The sequence below is a fragment of the Aspergillus caelatus genome (assembly GCF_009193585.1).
Source record: "Aspergillus caelatus strain CBS 763.97 unplaced genomic scaffold BDV27scaffold_162, whole genome shotgun sequence".
NCBI lineage: Eukaryota > Fungi > Ascomycota > Eurotiomycetes > Eurotiales > Aspergillaceae > Aspergillus > Aspergillus caelatus.
In genome coordinates, this window is record NW_022475425.1 from 16379 (window position 1) to 32233 (window position 15855).

The window sequence follows — 15855 nt, forward strand, 5'->3', positions numbered from 1 at the left end:
GATAGTGATACTATGGGACAAGAGGTATCAAGATATCAGTCGAGCTAATGAACAAATATATAAATGCGAATGAACACAACATAGGGGTATACGTGATTCGCTCCCAAAATGAAACACAAGACGCTCAATCCATATAAATCACTGTCATGTACTTTCCACTTGATTCATGGCAGTTCGTTTTGGTACAAACCCAGAAATGGAAGACTTAGATTTTCGCCTATCCTCTTTGGGTCGTAACCCCCTACTCAAACCACCTCCCAGGCCCCGAGCAAGGGAAGCAAATGGTGACGTATGCCATTGATCGAGATCATCTTCGTGCTGGCCAACGTTGGATAAAATATCAGGTTGTTTCCGAGGTTTGGTCAAAGGACTAGTCTCACCCTCCGGTGTTGGCGAGGATGGGCTCCAAGGCCTCGGAATATTTGTGACGATGTGCTCCGAGCATTTGCAGCCACATCCGGTGGGACAGTATTGGTATTCCTGATCACTGTCGTGCATGTCTATAATGCCATTCGCCTTGTCATCTTGTAGTTCAGGTGACAGCCCCGAGAACCAGCCCTGATGGCAGTCAAAGCAACTGACGTGGCCGCAATTGAGACAAGGCGTGAGCATTCCGTCAACCACCTCCCCGCATATAACGCAAGGGAGTTTGAGGGGAATAGGTTGTTTCGGGTTGCAACCTGCGCAGATCGTGGGTGTAGGATCTCCCTTCATTTGGTTTTTGGCTGCCATCTCCGTCGCGGGTTCACTGGTGAATATCGACATTTGCAGGGGGCGGCCACACCGGATGCAGTGTCGTTGGATTTCCAGTCCCCGGATACCTGCTTCCAGAGTCGAGTTCACCGAATCTCTATGCCTGATGGTCGGCAATGAAAGCGATGACCTCGGACTGTTGTAACCCCATTGACGGAAGTCCGTGTCGCTAGAGTGGTTGTTAACTCCCCCAATTTTTAGGACTTCACTGCGCTGTATAGGCAAGCCCCAGATTGATAGCAAATGGGCGTATGCCTGCCGGTACGATCGATACAGACCATCCTTCTTGCTTTCGATGAATGTATTTTGTGTGTCCCCGTTACCCTCAAAAGCGTCACGGTTTTTCAACACTACCCTTAGCTTCGCTCGTGGCTTCGAGGTTTGGTTCTTTTCCGGTCTTTCACTCTCAGTATCAGAATGTGTCTGAGAGGTAGGAGCAGTGGATGTGGTAAGGTAGTCAGGAACTGCTGACACAGGTTTGGATATGAAAGTACTTGCAGGCCATATACCCCCGGTCGTGTTAGGGCTGCCGCCAGGGCTTTGCCTTTTTCGGGACAACGCACTGGCCGGTGGTGAGGCTGATGAGGGGCCAAAAGTGAAAGATCGGGAAAGGGAAGAAGCAAGAACAGAACCAAGGCCCGATGCGCTACGCGGCTGAGATTGTTGGTCAGGTGAGGCAGCTATGGAGGCAGTATGGCTCATAGCCTTCCTCTCTGCTGCGAAACCTGCAGCACGCGATGCTAAAGGAGGAGTTGTGCCTGTAGAATAGGGAGGAGTTGAGTCAAGACGCCAAATTTCAGAAGACGATCGTCCAGAACTCTGCGTGATGGGTGTAGTATGGCTGTCCTTCGGTGTAGATCCTAGGGGTGTTGTCGTGTGAAATTTACTGTGCGAGGCTGCCTGGGTAGAGTAATTATTTAACGATAAGGACTGATCGTCTACCCTCTTTGATACTGTTTTGCTGGGGTGGTGTTCCCCGTTCGGCGAGTACTTCTCATGATCTGATTCATGCAGAACACAACTTAGCATCGCTACCATCTGTACGTCACCGACCCGTTCAAAATGTTCGAAGAGAGCAGGAACAAGCCACTGTCCACCGAAAGGGTGGTCTCCCCATTGAATCACACCATTGGCATTATCTTTTGGATGCTGGTCTTGATTTCCGAGATCATAACTCAGATCCACGGCACTATCTTTCCTCTGCATCTGCTGCGGTCTTTCCCCGGTGTCCAGGCCAGATGTCGGGACAGGCTTTTTATTACTGTTCAAGACCAACTTGACGAGGCCCCATATTCTAGCTAGCTCGTAGAAGCCATGATCGAGAGCAACCGCAGCATTGTGGGCACATACATCGGTACCTTTACCGCAGATACGGTATTTGTTTGCCAGTTCGCGTTTTGCTGGCAACAACTCACTGAGGTCATGGATAGATACAATGTTTTGCGGATTTTCAGTCACTTTCGAAGTCATCATACCAACAGTTGACCTCTGAGAATTGTCTGTGGACCGCGGCTTATATAGCCCAAGACTGCCAGCACTGCGCCATGTTTGCGGCGTTGGAAATCGGTGTTGCAAGGTCGATAGGATACCAGAAGAACCAGAAGAGCTGGAGGTCTCCGCATCCGAGTCATCCGAGTAATCGGAGGTGCCATCGTCGGTACTAGTCATTGTACCCGAAGCCCTTGGCCCGGGCGAACTCGTTTGCAGACGGCCGAACCCCTCAAAAACTTTGTCTGCCCTCGACAGCCTCGTCATTTCCTTGAAACCTAAGTTCTCCAGCAGAGACGCCGACTTGTCCTTTTTAGTAGGAAAAAAACAGACTAAGCGACCATCATTGGCCCAAAGAGCACCACATGCCTTAGCCACAGGTACCATTACATTTGCATTGACTGGCCGTAGCAGTTCAGAACTCATCCCCAGTTCTTGACTCTGAGACAATCCTACTTCATCTTCGTCGCTTGACTCTCCCGTCTCTAACTGACCGCTGATGGGTGATTTGACGGTCTCAGTTGTTTCACCCAATATCCAGGCTATGCTTTCTTCCAAACTGGTTTCACCTAACAAGTAGCGAACAACCCCTTCAAGGCAGCCTCTTTTATGAGAGAGGAAAGTTTCTGCAATGGTACGTAATTCTGCAACAAGCTTGTCGGCAAGTTCGTCTGTGACAGCCGATGTCCTCTGCACACTGAACGTTGGCATTGCAGTCCTTGGGTAGTCGGCAGGGAATTTTATGTCCACTTTCAAGAAGAGCGAATCACCTTCCGGCCCCCAAGGTCCATGCAAAGATATAGTTGCCTTCCGTTGCCTAACATCCACGGAGTCAAAATCGACCTTAGTGAACTTCTCGCCCACATGCGTGATCTCATCACCTAGAGTTTCGACATCCCAACCCGATATTTTCACGCCTCGCATCCAGGATATGGGGTTCGTATCAGTTCGGAGGTTACTTCTGCCTTGCATACCGATTCTGGAATCCGTGTTACCGCCCTGGGTCCACGGCCGAGTGTACGGCACTGATATGGTGTTCAAACCTAAGGCACGGGATGAGCCGGAGACAGACTCCTGAAATGCGGATAGAGAATCTGTATCATCATATCCTCGACTGCCATTTTCATCACGGAAGCTCTTGTAGACGGCGCCATTGCGGGTGAGGTTTATGTTGGAGATAAATGACTTTCCCTTTTCGTAGCCGACGCCACGCATGACATCCGGATCAGCCCTATGCAGACGAAGTTCCCTGTCAGTTCCCCACGACACTAACTGGAAATCCCTGTAATCAGCTCCATCGACCACGCCTCCACGCGCTCTCCACAGGAATTCCTTAACCTGGCCCTTATGCCCTGGGAAGCTGTGCACAAGAGGAAGGTCTTTGCCGGGATCTTCACCTTCCCCAGCCCGGCGACTATATAAATGAAGATCGCTATTGCCTCTCTGTGGCATTGCTAAAACACCCCATCCAAATGGGGTATTCCTGGCGCGCCATACCGGGAAAGGCGTTCTAATTACCTTCTCCGGCTCTTCACCTTCGACAGTATAATCCCAAAACTTAATCGTCTTATCTAAAGCGCACGTTGTTATTGCTCCTGGGCGAACTCTGTTCCAATCAACACCATAGATCTTGGTATCGTGAGCCTCAATGGACCGAATTGGATAAGCACCTTTTCTCTTGTCCCATATCCTTAGAAATTTATCATGGGAGCTGGCGATGACATTTGGATCCTGTCTATTCCATTTAACTTGAGTTGCACCGGCAAACCAATCTGAGAACGAGATGGCAGGTCGAGAAGGGGATCGCAAATCCCAGCAATGGACAAAACTGTCCACGGCACAGGTCGCTAAGGCGTCGGGATGATGAGCGGAGAAGTTTATATCGGTTATTGCGCGAGTGTGAGCATGCAGTACATGCTCAATTGAGTTCTGGCAGGACTTCGTTGCCAAGTTCCACACCAAAGCCTTCTGGTTCGATGTGCTGACGACCCAATAATCTCGAGCAGCGAACGGTGACCACTGAACATCCGCGACCTCCCATGGTGTATGATGAGGGAGGTATCGAGGTGGTGAATATGGTGAATCCAAATCGATGATATGGAGACCCTCCTTTGAAGCCAGAACTACGTCTCGTCCACATGGCGATATTGACATGGACCCCACGGGCTGCTCGACATGGAAGGAACTATCCTCTCCAAAAGTTGGACTTTCGAATGCCGAGGTGAGCGGCCTAGGCTCATTAGGATCGACCATTATGTAGTTGAGGAGCGCCCGGTGCTCAATTTGCTGCTCCCTTTGAGGGTATTTACCGACTCCTTCCGAGGAGTACCTTGGGGGATGTGTCGGGTTTCAAGTCTTCCTACAAATCATCGATAGAAAGGATTGTACGGCACTAGAAAGTGCTTTCATTTCGATGGATTCGGAATAGTCTCGTCAATTGTACGAAGTGAAGGTAACGAAGGAATTGTCACACATTGCGCAATGATACAGCACTAGTAGTTGTCTTTAAGGATCCATTGTAAGTTAAGTTGGTAAGGTAGAGTGAGAATTCCAGCGTCAAGGTTTAGTACATGTGTACACTCACACATATAACAAAGCATAAGCTACCTTAATGACTTGATTCTGGTAGCTATAACATCTCCGCAACTTCGAGGTGGTGTGGAGACCCTCCAAGGCATCCCTATCGGGCTTAGGATAGCAAGTTGCGCTTATGGCACATATGTGCTCCCGTGTCTAGCTGTATACAGAAGGCGGTGAGATTAAGTACCCCTCTGACAGATGCATCTGCTGATGGTTTGGGAACCTTCATAGCATAGGATCTTCCGGCTGTGACTAAACGGTTCCTTGCGCGGATCCTGGCCCCAACCTTGCATCATTTTCTCCGTGTTGGAATCTACATCTATCTTGGGAAGCACTTGAACTCACTAGTTATAACTGGTGTTCAGGAATAAAAAGAAGATCTGAAAACAGAACTCTAAGCCCCACCTTGGACTACACGCGGGGACATTTATCGTTTAGTTCTGGTCGTTCAAAATGGCGTTGCCGAAAAGAATAGTGAAGGAGACTGAGCGCCTTATGGCGGAGCCGTAAGTAACTTACTCATAGTGGAAATAAAGAACTATCATTGATCCGTTGGCTATCTTAGGGTCCCCGGTATCAATGCTGTGCCTCATGAAGACAACCTGCGTTATTTCGATGTTTCGATCCATGGGCCGGCCCAATCTCCATATGAAGGTATAGTGCACATGCCCTTATATCTAGGGGGAAGGGACAAGGTGATTGCTAATTGCCGACAAAGGTGGTATCTTCCGTCTTGAACTGTTCTTGCCCGAAGATTATCCTATGACTCCTCCCAAGATTCGATTCTTGACCAAGATCTACCACCCCAACATCGACCGTCTCGGACGTATCTGCTTGGATGTCCTGAAGAGTAAGCCTTTTCTAGGGATCTCCCCTAAAAGATATCAACAGTCTAATGCGTGTTAGACAACTGGTCCCCTGCGCTCCAAATCCGTACGATTCTGCTCTCTATCCAAGCCTTGCTTGGAGCTCCGAACCCAGATGACCCGCTTGCAAATGATGTCGCTCAGCGCTGGAAGGAGGATGAGCCCGCTGCGATACAGACCGCTAGGGAATGGACCAGAACACATGCCATGACTTAGATTATTGAGGAGTGACTCAACAAAATCCACTATGACGGAATATGAACCAATACGTTGTGATGTGACCATGAAAACAAAAGTTATACTGCGAGCCTAGGCCCTCCCGGCAACTATCTTTTGGATCAGTCTCATGCCCCTGAGAGATCTTATATCATTTCCTTGAAAGAGAGACCCTGTTATCATGCATCTGCTCAACACATCGATGATAGATCTCAGCTCTGGCTCACGGCCCTTTTGTGCTCCTATACTACGAAGCAGTCGAGGCTGCAAAAACGGGGTATATGGTTTTCACATTTATTTTGCCATCAGATCAGAGCTGCACTTTGATAGAACGATTTCATTTCTCTAGAAGTTTATATTACAAACTACCATCTTATACACTTGCATCATGGAATTATTTTATCTTGTGCTTAAGGGTAGACAGTTGGTACTAGGTTCAGCAGGTTCCCCATCACCAGTAAATACGATGCTAAATGGTTCAAACTTAGTAGAGATTGCAGTATAGGATTTATTGGCCAAAGACGCTTATGCATTTTATTCACCTGATGTACGTATACCCCAACAAGAAAAGGTAAAGGCTGGCAATGACCAACTGGAATACCCTCTACAACATTAGTATAAGTGTAAGATATACAGGTAACCTCCGAGCGAGGGGTTTTCAAACAGCCACAGCATATGGCCCGCTCTCACATCATTCACTGCTACCCTCCATCTACGTAAAAGCGAACACGACTCACAAATGCAAACAGTACCATGTTTTCAGATCATCATACCACCTGTGGTTTTACTCCATCGACTAGCCCACCCCCTCCCATCCCCTAGCAACAAACAGTAGCCAAGTACGCGAGCTTCCAAGCAGCAGCCGAGATAAACCGTCATCATGAAAAGCAAGGCTAAAGGCAAATCGAAGGGTAAAAGAAAGGAAAACCTCAAAAGAGAACATACCAACAACAACAACAAAGACAAGTAAGCATCATGAGCCCATTCAATTATCCTTCCTTAGTCCCCTCTCCTTCCAGTACGTGGCTGAAACATCTCAGTATCTGTATCACAGCTTCGAACAAAACAATCACTGAGATGAACCCAGGAAGGTTTTCAGAAGAGATCACAGCCCAACTCAAAACAGCCCTTCGAATCGAACACGATACTCTTAACCGGCCACTGCTTTCCAAATCTAAGGATACTAAGGCAGAATCGACAGTGAGGCAGGGTGAAGTCAATACCGACGACAATGAGGGGCCACCTAGAGTAGGCTCGCTCAAGAGACGGTTGAAGATGACCTTCACTGGCAACCCCTTGAAACTGCCCGGCGACTCCGATAGGCACAGCTGCCAGATTAACTTCCAGGATAAAGCGACTCGCTCGGAACGTTCTGGCTCCGTTGCTGCTAGTTTGACAGATAACAACGTAACAGGGACGCATGGGAGTATTCACACCGAGACAAAGAAATCCCCGACTACTCCTCCTACCCCCAAGTATCTGAAGTACATCAGAGCGACTAACGGTACGTCCTGTTCAGCCATTTTCTTTAGGCATCTTGATTGTGGCTTGTTGTTGGTGATTAATTGGTTTCTGACTCTGGTATTTGAACAGATTATATCTTTCTGGATCTGGATTTCCTGGAGACAGATACGTCGAACAAGCTCGTTCAAGGCGGCCCTCTATCAGCGATGGAGGGTACGAAGCAGCAAGCATCAGGAGTGAACCCTTCAGGAAAGAAGTCTCCGGAGACAGGGTACCAAGATATCAAGAAGGGTCTCCAAAAACAGGTAGGTAGATCTCATTGAAAACGAAGCTGATAAATTTATTAACATTATCAGATCGAACAAGTTCGTAGCCTCACTGGAACGGAGGTGAAAACCATTCCCCCCAATGATTCCAAGTCACCACATAGAGTGGATGACAGCCGACAATGGAATACCGTGAACCTGAGGTGCACTGCTTGTCGTGGGAACTGCCCAATCTGTAGCGTAGCATGCTGCAGATATGCAGAAGCTAAGCAGATAATTGCTGATACCGAATCTAAGCCCGGGAAATCCGACAATGCAACACAAATATTGCAGATAATTGAGGGGCTGGGTTCGCATGTCAAAGACATGAGTACCTTTTCCCTATGTAGCGAACCCGGAGGCTGCGGCAGACGTGTATGTCCGAACTGTTGTGGTAGATGCCCAAGTGAGATATGTGGTAATATTCAATGCATGGTAATATTCCCTCTGTTTTGTCCGCGTTTTAAGACACTTATGGGTACTTGTATGGTGGTTAACGTTATACTTGCTATAGGAATGCAAACCAAATCCTTGGGAACTCTGCGATTGGCACGATTGAAGATATGGGATGGGGAGTGAACCGGTTTGGCTACGTATGGCACACTGGAAAAGCCTCTTGTCTGGATGAGTATCGCAAAGAACTTAGATGAGTTTTAAGAGCGAGCGAAATTAGATTTATGCTGAGATATCTGATCATTTTCAACATGTAGTATTGAAGCCGAATCTCTATGGACAAGGGGACTTTTAATCGAACATTTGATGATACCAACATGAAAACCATTCATAAAAGTATGGCCATTAGTCCCAGTAGCATCAAGACCTTAATTGATATATTGTGAATAATAATTATCCCCCAATAACTATAGCCACCCCAGATGTCTCATAGAAGTTGAAGTTGCAAACGGGGAAGGGCAGACGAGGTCACGTGTCACACTTTAGCGAGGCTCCGCACCGCACCACAATTGTGTCAGCGTCTCGCGAACAGCTCGCCGCAGCGACCGATACGATACAACCACCCAACGCCAACCGACAACATCTCGTTGCGCATCTCCGACGTTCAAGATGCGTACCTACGACGATTCTTTCAGCGGTCAGAAGATCTACCCTGGAAAGGTGCGTTTTGTCCCCTTCCGCAAGAGAGACGCTCTCTTCCATACCGAATATACGAATCCCTCGCCCAGGCTACCCCGAGCCAGCCAATCCACCCCCAATACAAAAAGAAATCATGCACAAAAAATATACGAAATTTTATCAGGATATATTCGTTGACATTTAGACAATTATAGGGTAAGCTGTACGTCCGTGGCGACAGCAAGATCTTCCGCTTCCAGAATGGAAAGTCCGAGTCCCTCTTCCTCCAGCGCAAGAACCCCCGCCGCATCTCCTGGACTGTCCTCTACCGTCGCCAGCACAAGAAGGGTATCTCTGAAGTCAGTACCGCCAAATCTTCCCCATGGTTGCAGTTGTTTCTTTGGCTTTCCGGAAAGGTCCGACATGTCGGGACGTGAGGTTGGGTCCGGTGATGGACATGGACATGTCGACTAGCACGATGCGGAAACATCGGAAAGGAGCTGGGATATATTTGCAAGTGACGAAGCGTTGGGACAGGACCAGAAATGCTGACGGGATATTTTTCAATGCATACAGGAAGTCGCTAAGAAGCGTACCCGTCGTGCCGTCAAGTCCCAGCGTGCTATCGTTGGTGCTTCCCTCGACGTGATCAAGGAGCGCCGCAACCAGCGCCCCGAGGCCCGTGCTGCTGCTCGTCAGCAGGCCATCAAGGACGCCAAGGAGAAGAAGGCCGCTTCCGAGAAGGCTAAGAAGGCCGAGAAGGCCAAGAACACTGCCGCCGGCAAGGGTACCGCCCAGCGCATCCAGAGCAAGCAGGGTGCTAAGGGCTCTGCCCCCAAGGTTGCCGCCAAGTCTCGTTAAACGGAATAGAAGCGGTTTGGCTTGGGCTGGGGAGTATGAAGGAATTCGGGAGGTTTCCGGAGCTGGAATTTGTGTTTCCTTCACAAAATTTTATGCAATAAATCGGCGTATGTGCGATGGTTTCTTGCGGACGAGATTCCCGCACGGCTCTCAGATAGGCTCTGTCATTGTGCGCCATGGTACTTACAAGGAAATGGAAAAAATGGATGTGACATGATAGCCGTTTTTGTCGCTCTGGGCCTGTAGATTCCTGTACGGGTTTTTTTAGTTTACGATGTGACATAATGTCATAATTGGATTTAGATTGTTCTCAAGACGTTCCCATACGTAAAGAACTCTTTATCTTATCTAGTATAAGTCTTCCCCTGGCTTTGCGCCACTGTCCCTCTGTGACAAAGTTATGGATATCATAGACTATCTCCACCTCTAAAGTGGCTATAAGTATTTTTTGGAATATTGGCATTATAACATTACTTCGATACTCTAATATGTTGTCTATAGAATGGATGGCATAACAAGGCATCCTAGCTCTATCCAAGTGAACATGCTGGCGACTACCCCTGGGCAATCAATTCGACAGAGGTATGAAAATCTCCATCTGAACATGCCCATCTCTCGAGATTGGCTCATCAGAAGTCGATCGACAGGTCGAATACCACTCATGCCATGCACCGTCAAGAGTGCCCGCTCTGATCTTTCTTGAGCGTCCTCGACCGAGTCCCACAGGAGCGAAGCCCAAGAATAGGCGAGCCAATTCGCCAAGCAACCGTGTCCCGAACACCAGGCCTTGTAAACCCGAACAAGAATTCTAGAGAAGGCCCCTCAGGCATTATGAAGGATTCTCACAGACAAACCCCAAACCATTTATCTAAACGCCAGTATAAGTCCCTTAGCCGCAAGTCTTAATTTCAGTAATAGTGAGCCATTTCCAGGCCGGCACGCTTAAAGCCACACTTGAGGTAGAAGCCCTCGTTGTGTTCGGAGCAATCAAGGATGCTCTATAAGAACAGATTAGCAACGGGAACATTCTAAAAAAAAAGGGGGGGAGGGGGGCTCAACTAAAGCATACCTTGTAGCAACCGACGTTAGCAGCCACGTAGTCCAAAGCCTGAATGAGCCTCAAGCCCAACTTCTTTCCCTGCTGTGACTGATCAACGGCAATATCTTCGATGTGCCCGACCATGCCAAGAGAGTGGATGAACTTCCGCTCGACAATCAAACTGCCGGTACCGACAACACGGTCTGTGTTGTCGCAGATGACAAGCAGGTAATACTCGTCATTACGGGCAGATATCCAGTCAAACCGCTGGCTCCATTGCTCCTCAGTGATGTCGCCGACGGTGGTCAACACACGGAGTACATCGAGGAACCCCCGCTTGTAGTCGGAGCGGCGAACAGGACGGATAGTGTACCCCTCTGGGAGAACAGCGACCACCTCAGGGGAGATCAAAGAGGTTGAGAAGAGAGGGGCATCGTCGGGTTGGGAGTTCATGGTGGGTTTGATGGAGACTGCGATAGGGGCAGGAGTCGTGGTGGTGGTGGTAAGGTTGGTCATTGTTAATAGTAGATAGTGGTTCAAATGACGATCGGTCAAACGAGGGAGCCGCGAGTTTAAGACAGGATGATCAATGGAGCTAATCGATCACTGTCCGCTGCGCTTTTTAGGGGTTGAAACTATGCGGTGTGAAACACAGTGGGGTCGGGTCCCGATTAGATTTATTGATCTTGACCGAACAAGAACAACGTCGGAAAGAGTGGAAAGAGAGATTCAATTAAGAAAGAAGAAGAAGAAGACAGAGCGAGACACAAGAGTAGTATTCTTCACTCAATTACTGTAAGATCAACGAAAGACGAATGTTTGGAAGAAGGATGTGAAAACAAACTGAAATTCCAGGAGGTGGGGACAAAACAGGTATTTATCGATAAACAAAAAAAATTTACCATGGATTTGAATTGGGACCTGAGACGCTCGATACCGAAGTATTGAAATCTGTTAGTACAGGTTTGAAGAAAATTCCAAACAAGCGAGGGGAAAAAAATAATAAATAAATAAAATAAATGAAAAAGATAATACAGTCGCCTTTCACAGCCACTATGCTATACCTCTCGGTACACTCTGGATATGCTACTAATGCATGCATGTAATTGGGAGCTACTAATTTTTTTCTCAGTCCAGCGCATTCTACAGGGCAACAGCGGGCGCACTATCTCGTTGGCGCAGCTACCAATGGAATTCCAAAAATAACTCTAGGACAACCCCGGAGCCACAGCCTGATAAAACAAAAAATACACCAATTCTAAAAATAAAACTCGTACATCAGCATTTTTATCTGTATACACTAGGCTACATCACAACATATCTAAAAGGAAACAAAATGCTAATTTCGCTATATCTTAAACTGAACCAATCCATCCTAACCCCTTTTCGTCGTTCGGGTATCAAAATGCACCCTTCTATTTCTTCTCCTTGGGAGCAAGCATCAGCTCAGGGCGAACATGGGTGTCGAAGTCCTCCTCGCTAAGGGCCTGAAGCTCCATGGCACTCTGCTTCAGAGTGAGACCCTTCTTGTGGGCGTTCTTAGCGACCTTGGACGCCATGTCGTAACCGATAACGGGGTTCAAGCAGGTGACAAGCATCAGACTGGGGAGGAATTAGTCTAAGTTGGGCAGGTAGAGCGGAGGGAATACATACCTCTCGTGGAGCAGGGAGTTGATTCTAGGCTCGTTGGCCTCGAGACCGTGCACCAGGTTTTTCTCGAAGCTCTTCATGCCATCCGAAAGAATGCGCGAGCTGTGCAGAAGGTTGCGGATCATGACGGGCTTGAACACGTTAAGCTCAAACTGGCCGTTCATGCCACCAACGGTAGCAGCGACATGGTTACCCATAACCTGAGAGCAGATCATGGTGAGGGACTCGCACTGAGTGGGGTTGACCTTTCCGGGCATGATAGAGGAGCCGGGCTCGTTCTCGGGGAGGATCAGCTCGCCCAGACCGCAACGAGGTCCAGAACCGAGGTAACGGATATCCTGGGCAATCTTGAAGAGGGAGCAAGCAAGGGTGTTAAGGGAACCAGAGGCCTCGACGATCGCGTCGTGAGCAGCGAGGACCTCGAACTTGTTGGGGGCGGTCTTGAATTCGGTGCCAGTCATCTTGGTGACCTCGGCAGCAATGGCCTCATCGAAGCCCTTGAAGGTGTTCAGACCAGTGCCGACAGCAGTTCCACCCTGAGCAAGATAGCGGAGGTGGGGAAGAGAGTTCTGAACACGCTCGATGTTGCGATCAAGCTGGGCAACGTAGCCGGAGAACTCCTGGCCAAGAGTAAGAGGGGTAGCATCCTGCAAGTGCGTACGACCGATCTTGATGATCTTCTCAAAGTTCTCCACCTTCACCTGGAGGGCGTCGCGAAGGCTCTTGAGGGAAGGCAGCAAAGCTCCCTCGAGCTCCAAAACAGCAGCGATGTGCATAGCAGTAGGGAAAGAGTCGTTGGAGGAGGCAGACATGTTAACGTGGTCGTTGGGGTGCACAGGCTTCTTAGATCCCATCTTGCCGCCCAAGATCTCAATGGCACGGTTCGAGATGACCTCGTTGGAGTTCATGTTGGACTGGGTACCGGAACCAGTCTGCCAAACGACAAGAGGGAAGTGGTCCAAGAGCTTGCCCTCGGCAACCTCAGCGGCAGCCTTCTGGATAGCCTCGCCAATCTTGGGGTCTAGAGCACGCAGAAATTGTTAGAAAGGTCTTGTTTAACATCACGCTGGTAAAGCTACGCGTACCAAGGCCAAACTTCATGTTCACAGTAGCAGCAGCACCCTTCAGAATACCGAAAGCCTTGACAACGCCCTCGGGCATACGGTCCTGAGGCTGGTTGATGTCAAAGTTACCCAGGGAACTGTTCTCAGATTGATTAGCCTCTGTATATCTCCCTGCCGGGGCGAGCTCGGAGGTGAGCTTCTCGAGGCGGCCTCTTACCGCTGGGTCTGGGCACCCCAGTACTTGTCGGCGGGGACCTATCGCAACATACGATTAGACCTTAGAGACAATCCAGTTAGATAGAAGATATGCTCACCTCAATCTCGCCAAAGGCGTCAGTTTCAACACGAGTTTCCGAAGCCTGAGAGGAACCGTCAGCATTGTGCGTTGGAAAAATCGTACTCTTCCGCTAGAAGCAAAGCCATTGCTACAGCATTAAGCAGAGAGTACCATGACTAGCATTCTTCCATCATAAATCCCAGTATGCTTACCATTCTTGCAGTTGTACCAAAGGCTCTCTTGCCGGAGATGGTGTTCAAAGACTGAAGGCGGGGGAACTGGAGTTGTCGGCTATTGGTGCTCAGAGCGCGACGGCAACCGAGAGAAGCGGGGGACCGGGCAGCACAGGCTAAAGCAGAGCGTGCGACTGCGGGGGAACTGGTGGACGCTCTAGATGCTGCATGAGCCAAAGAAGCCATCGAGCGCACCGCGGCTCGGGAGTTCGACGGTGTCAACATGACGGAGCTAGACAAGGATGATTTCGTTTAGCTTTGTACTCAATAGGTCAATGGCTCTGAATTGGGAAGTTCAAAGTTGTATAAATACCTTAAATTATGTATGTCTATAAGAATAACAGTAAAAGTACAAGAATCAGTATATTAGGAGAAGAAATACAGAAAGGAGAAAAGGAAAGCAAAATCGAAGGTACTGCTGCATCCAGCAATTATTCCATTGCTTTTCCGATTCCGCTGCCGAAATCCCCCGGCCCGGTAACGCGATGACCATACATACAGAAAATCAATACCTACCGAAGATCCCGATCCGTACGGTATGGTAACCATCCTCGCCGGGTAAACCATGATCCTCCTCTATATACATCATGCAGCAAGTTTCTTCTCCATGACAATAATCACCTTTTATAATACGACTTTACCGCTTCCAAGATGCCATCCGAATGGGGGAAAATATGGGGTACCCCAGGCATTCGCATAAATTTTACTCACAACCAGCAACCTTCAACTTTCCAGCATCAGCTTCTCCTTCATCTCGCAGAGGGGTCCATTTATGATGTGTGAGATTTAAGCTGGAAGCTAGCATAGGGAAAGTTTTCTACTGTGTCAGTCAACGCTTTCATGCTCAGGATCTACCGAAATTCCAGACATCATGGGCATGCACACCTCCTCTCACCTTGCTGGTCAGGGCAGTCCTAGGAAGCACTTGTGGAGATATGCTATCCCTGCCGTTGGCAGTGCCGGCGTGAATTCCATCTCCCGGTACGACTCGTATGGCCAGTTATCCCGATCAAACCCGCACCGGTGAAGACACTGTTTAAATTACACGCAGACATAGTCAATTCTGGAAGCGTAACGGGGTGGTAACATCCCGGCAAAGATGGACCAATACTGCTGGCAGATAACCTCCTGCTGAGATCCTACCGACCGGCATCCTGCCTGTGTCAATGTTGAACTCACCGACCTTCTGAAACCGAATTCAGACTGAAATTTAGTCCGCTGTAGCTGAAAACTGCGAGTATACAAGTAGCTTACCCAGTTGAACGCGGCCCAGCAGTCTTCATTAGCGGTAGGGTACCTATTCTCGGTGCAAGTCGACAGTTGATGTCAAATGCCACCTAGTCCCCATCTAGGTTATGAATAACTCATTTGCAGACCTTATGGTCTGCCAAATGATCACCAAACACTCATCCACCTCCATAGAAATTGATATATGCCGCTCTGCTTCAGCCTACCTTGTTCATCAACGGTCTGTTTCGGTCCGAAGATCCGAACCCTTCTCTCTCTCTCCTTGAACAGAACATTTCTGCTCAGTACCTAATGTGGTATACTTCCGGGCCCGTAGCACGGTCGTAACTGGCGGCATATGTCGCCGGCCTCTTTCTAAAGTCTTCGATCGGCACTTCATGTCTATGTAGGCGGCCCACATCGTATCTGTTGTACTTTTTGACATAGACTAGGTCGAACCGGGGAAGAAGTTCATGAATGGTGGTTGGTGGGCGTAATGAAGCTGTAGATTTGGGATCCTCCAGTTGTTTCTGGTGAAGATGGCAATGGCTGGATTACAGTCATAATATATTTGTGAGTATTACAAATTAATGTATTTGTGTTCATCGCTCAGAGAATAATTGTTGAGTTTAAGGGTCCAATTGAACACGCACTGAGGCACCTATAATGCATACATACATCGGAGTAACTTCGCTTACTCCGTAAAAATCGCATCCCTCCCTGTTATCAGCCGACATAACCTCGAATCGGAAGAGACTGTC

At 48.6% G+C, this 15855-nt stretch overlaps 5 protein-coding genes across 5 annotated transcripts; 3 read left to right on the forward strand and 2 right to left on the reverse strand.

Annotated features, from left to right (window-relative positions):
- Position 1: 1 nt before the first annotated feature.
- BDV27DRAFT_25291 (Mtc5p) lies at positions 2–4886 on the reverse strand. The gene is made up of 2 exons (XM_032076132.1): positions 4826–4886; positions 2–4744 (listed from the first exon to the last, which is right to left on the reverse strand). The coding sequence occupies exon 2, from the start codon at positions 4492–4494 to the stop codon at positions 145–147; it is 4350 nt and encodes a 1449-aa protein (XP_031924842.1). The 5' UTR covers positions 4495–4744; positions 4826–4886; the 3' UTR covers positions 2–144.
- Positions 4887–5212: 326 nt separating this feature from the next.
- Positions 5213–6078, forward strand: BDV27DRAFT_25296 (E2 ubiquitin-conjugating protein UBC13). Its single transcript, XM_032076133.1, has 4 exons — positions 5213–5327; positions 5387–5475; positions 5540–5671; positions 5728–6078. Exons 1-4 carry the CDS (start codon positions 5275–5277, stop codon positions 5901–5903), a joined length of 450 nt encoding a protein of 149 aa, XP_031924843.1. The 5' UTR covers positions 5213–5274; the 3' UTR covers positions 5904–6078.
- A 705-nt stretch (positions 6079–6783) lies between these two features.
- On the forward strand, positions 6784–8322 carry BDV27DRAFT_166694 (uncharacterized protein; the record flags this gene model as incomplete). The annotated part of the gene is made up of 6 exons (XM_032074258.1): positions 6784–6869; positions 6923–7407; positions 7497–7672; positions 7724–7982; positions 8023–8047; positions 8187–8322. The coding sequence occupies 6 exons, from the start codon at positions 6784–6786 to the stop codon at positions 8320–8322; spliced, it is 1167 nt and encodes a 388-aa protein (XP_031924844.1).
- A 355-nt stretch (positions 8323–8677) lies between these two features.
- On the forward strand, positions 8678–9918 carry BDV27DRAFT_132496 (60S ribosomal protein eL24). Its single transcript, XM_032067895.1, has 3 exons — positions 8678–8785; positions 8959–9102; positions 9320–9918. The coding sequence occupies exons 1-3, from the start codon at positions 8735–8737 to the stop codon at positions 9602–9604; spliced, it is 480 nt and encodes a 159-aa protein (XP_031924845.1). The 5' UTR covers positions 8678–8734; the 3' UTR covers positions 9605–9918.
- A 594-nt stretch (positions 9919–10512) lies between these two features.
- Positions 10513–15020, reverse strand: BDV27DRAFT_147558 (L-Aspartase-like protein; the record flags this gene model as incomplete). Its single annotated transcript, XM_032070763.1, has 10 exons — positions 10513–10602; positions 10674–11113; positions 11945–11948; positions 12101–12245; positions 12297–13186; positions 13359–13494; positions 13575–13612; positions 13672–13716; positions 13847–14031; positions 14993–15020. 10 exons carry the CDS (start codon positions 15018–15020, stop codon positions 10513–10515), a joined length of 2001 nt encoding a protein of 666 aa, XP_031924846.1.
- Between the last annotated feature and the right edge of the window lie 835 nt (positions 15021–15855).

Bases quoted from the DNA above. Each gene is read 5' to 3' on its own strand.
- BDV27DRAFT_25291 (XM_032076132.1), bottom strand. From the start codon at position 4,494: ATGGTCGATCCTAATGAGCCTAGGCCGCTCACCTCGGCATTCGAAAGT.
- BDV27DRAFT_25296 (XM_032076133.1), top strand. From the start codon at position 5,275: ATGGCGTTGCCGAAAAGAATAGTGAAGGAGACTGAGCGCCTTATGGCG. The intron at 5,476-5,539 runs GTATAGTGCACA...TTGCCGACAAAG, and splicing joins GGCCCAATCTCCATATGAAG to GTGGTATCTTCCGTCTTGAA. The intron at 5,672-5,727 runs GTAAGCCTTTTC...AATGCGTGTTAG, and splicing joins CTGCTTGGATGTCCTGAAGA to ACAACTGGTCCCCTGCGCTC.
- BDV27DRAFT_132496 (XM_032067895.1), top strand. From the start codon at position 8,735: ATGCGTACCTACGACGATTCTTTCAGCGGTCAGAAGATCTACCCTGGA. The intron at 8,786-8,958 runs GTGCGTTTTGTC...AGACAATTATAG, and splicing joins AGAAGATCTACCCTGGAAAG to GGTAAGCTGTACGTCCGTGG. The intron at 9,103-9,319 runs GTCAGTACCGCC...CAATGCATACAG, and splicing joins ACAAGAAGGGTATCTCTGAA to GAAGTCGCTAAGAAGCGTAC.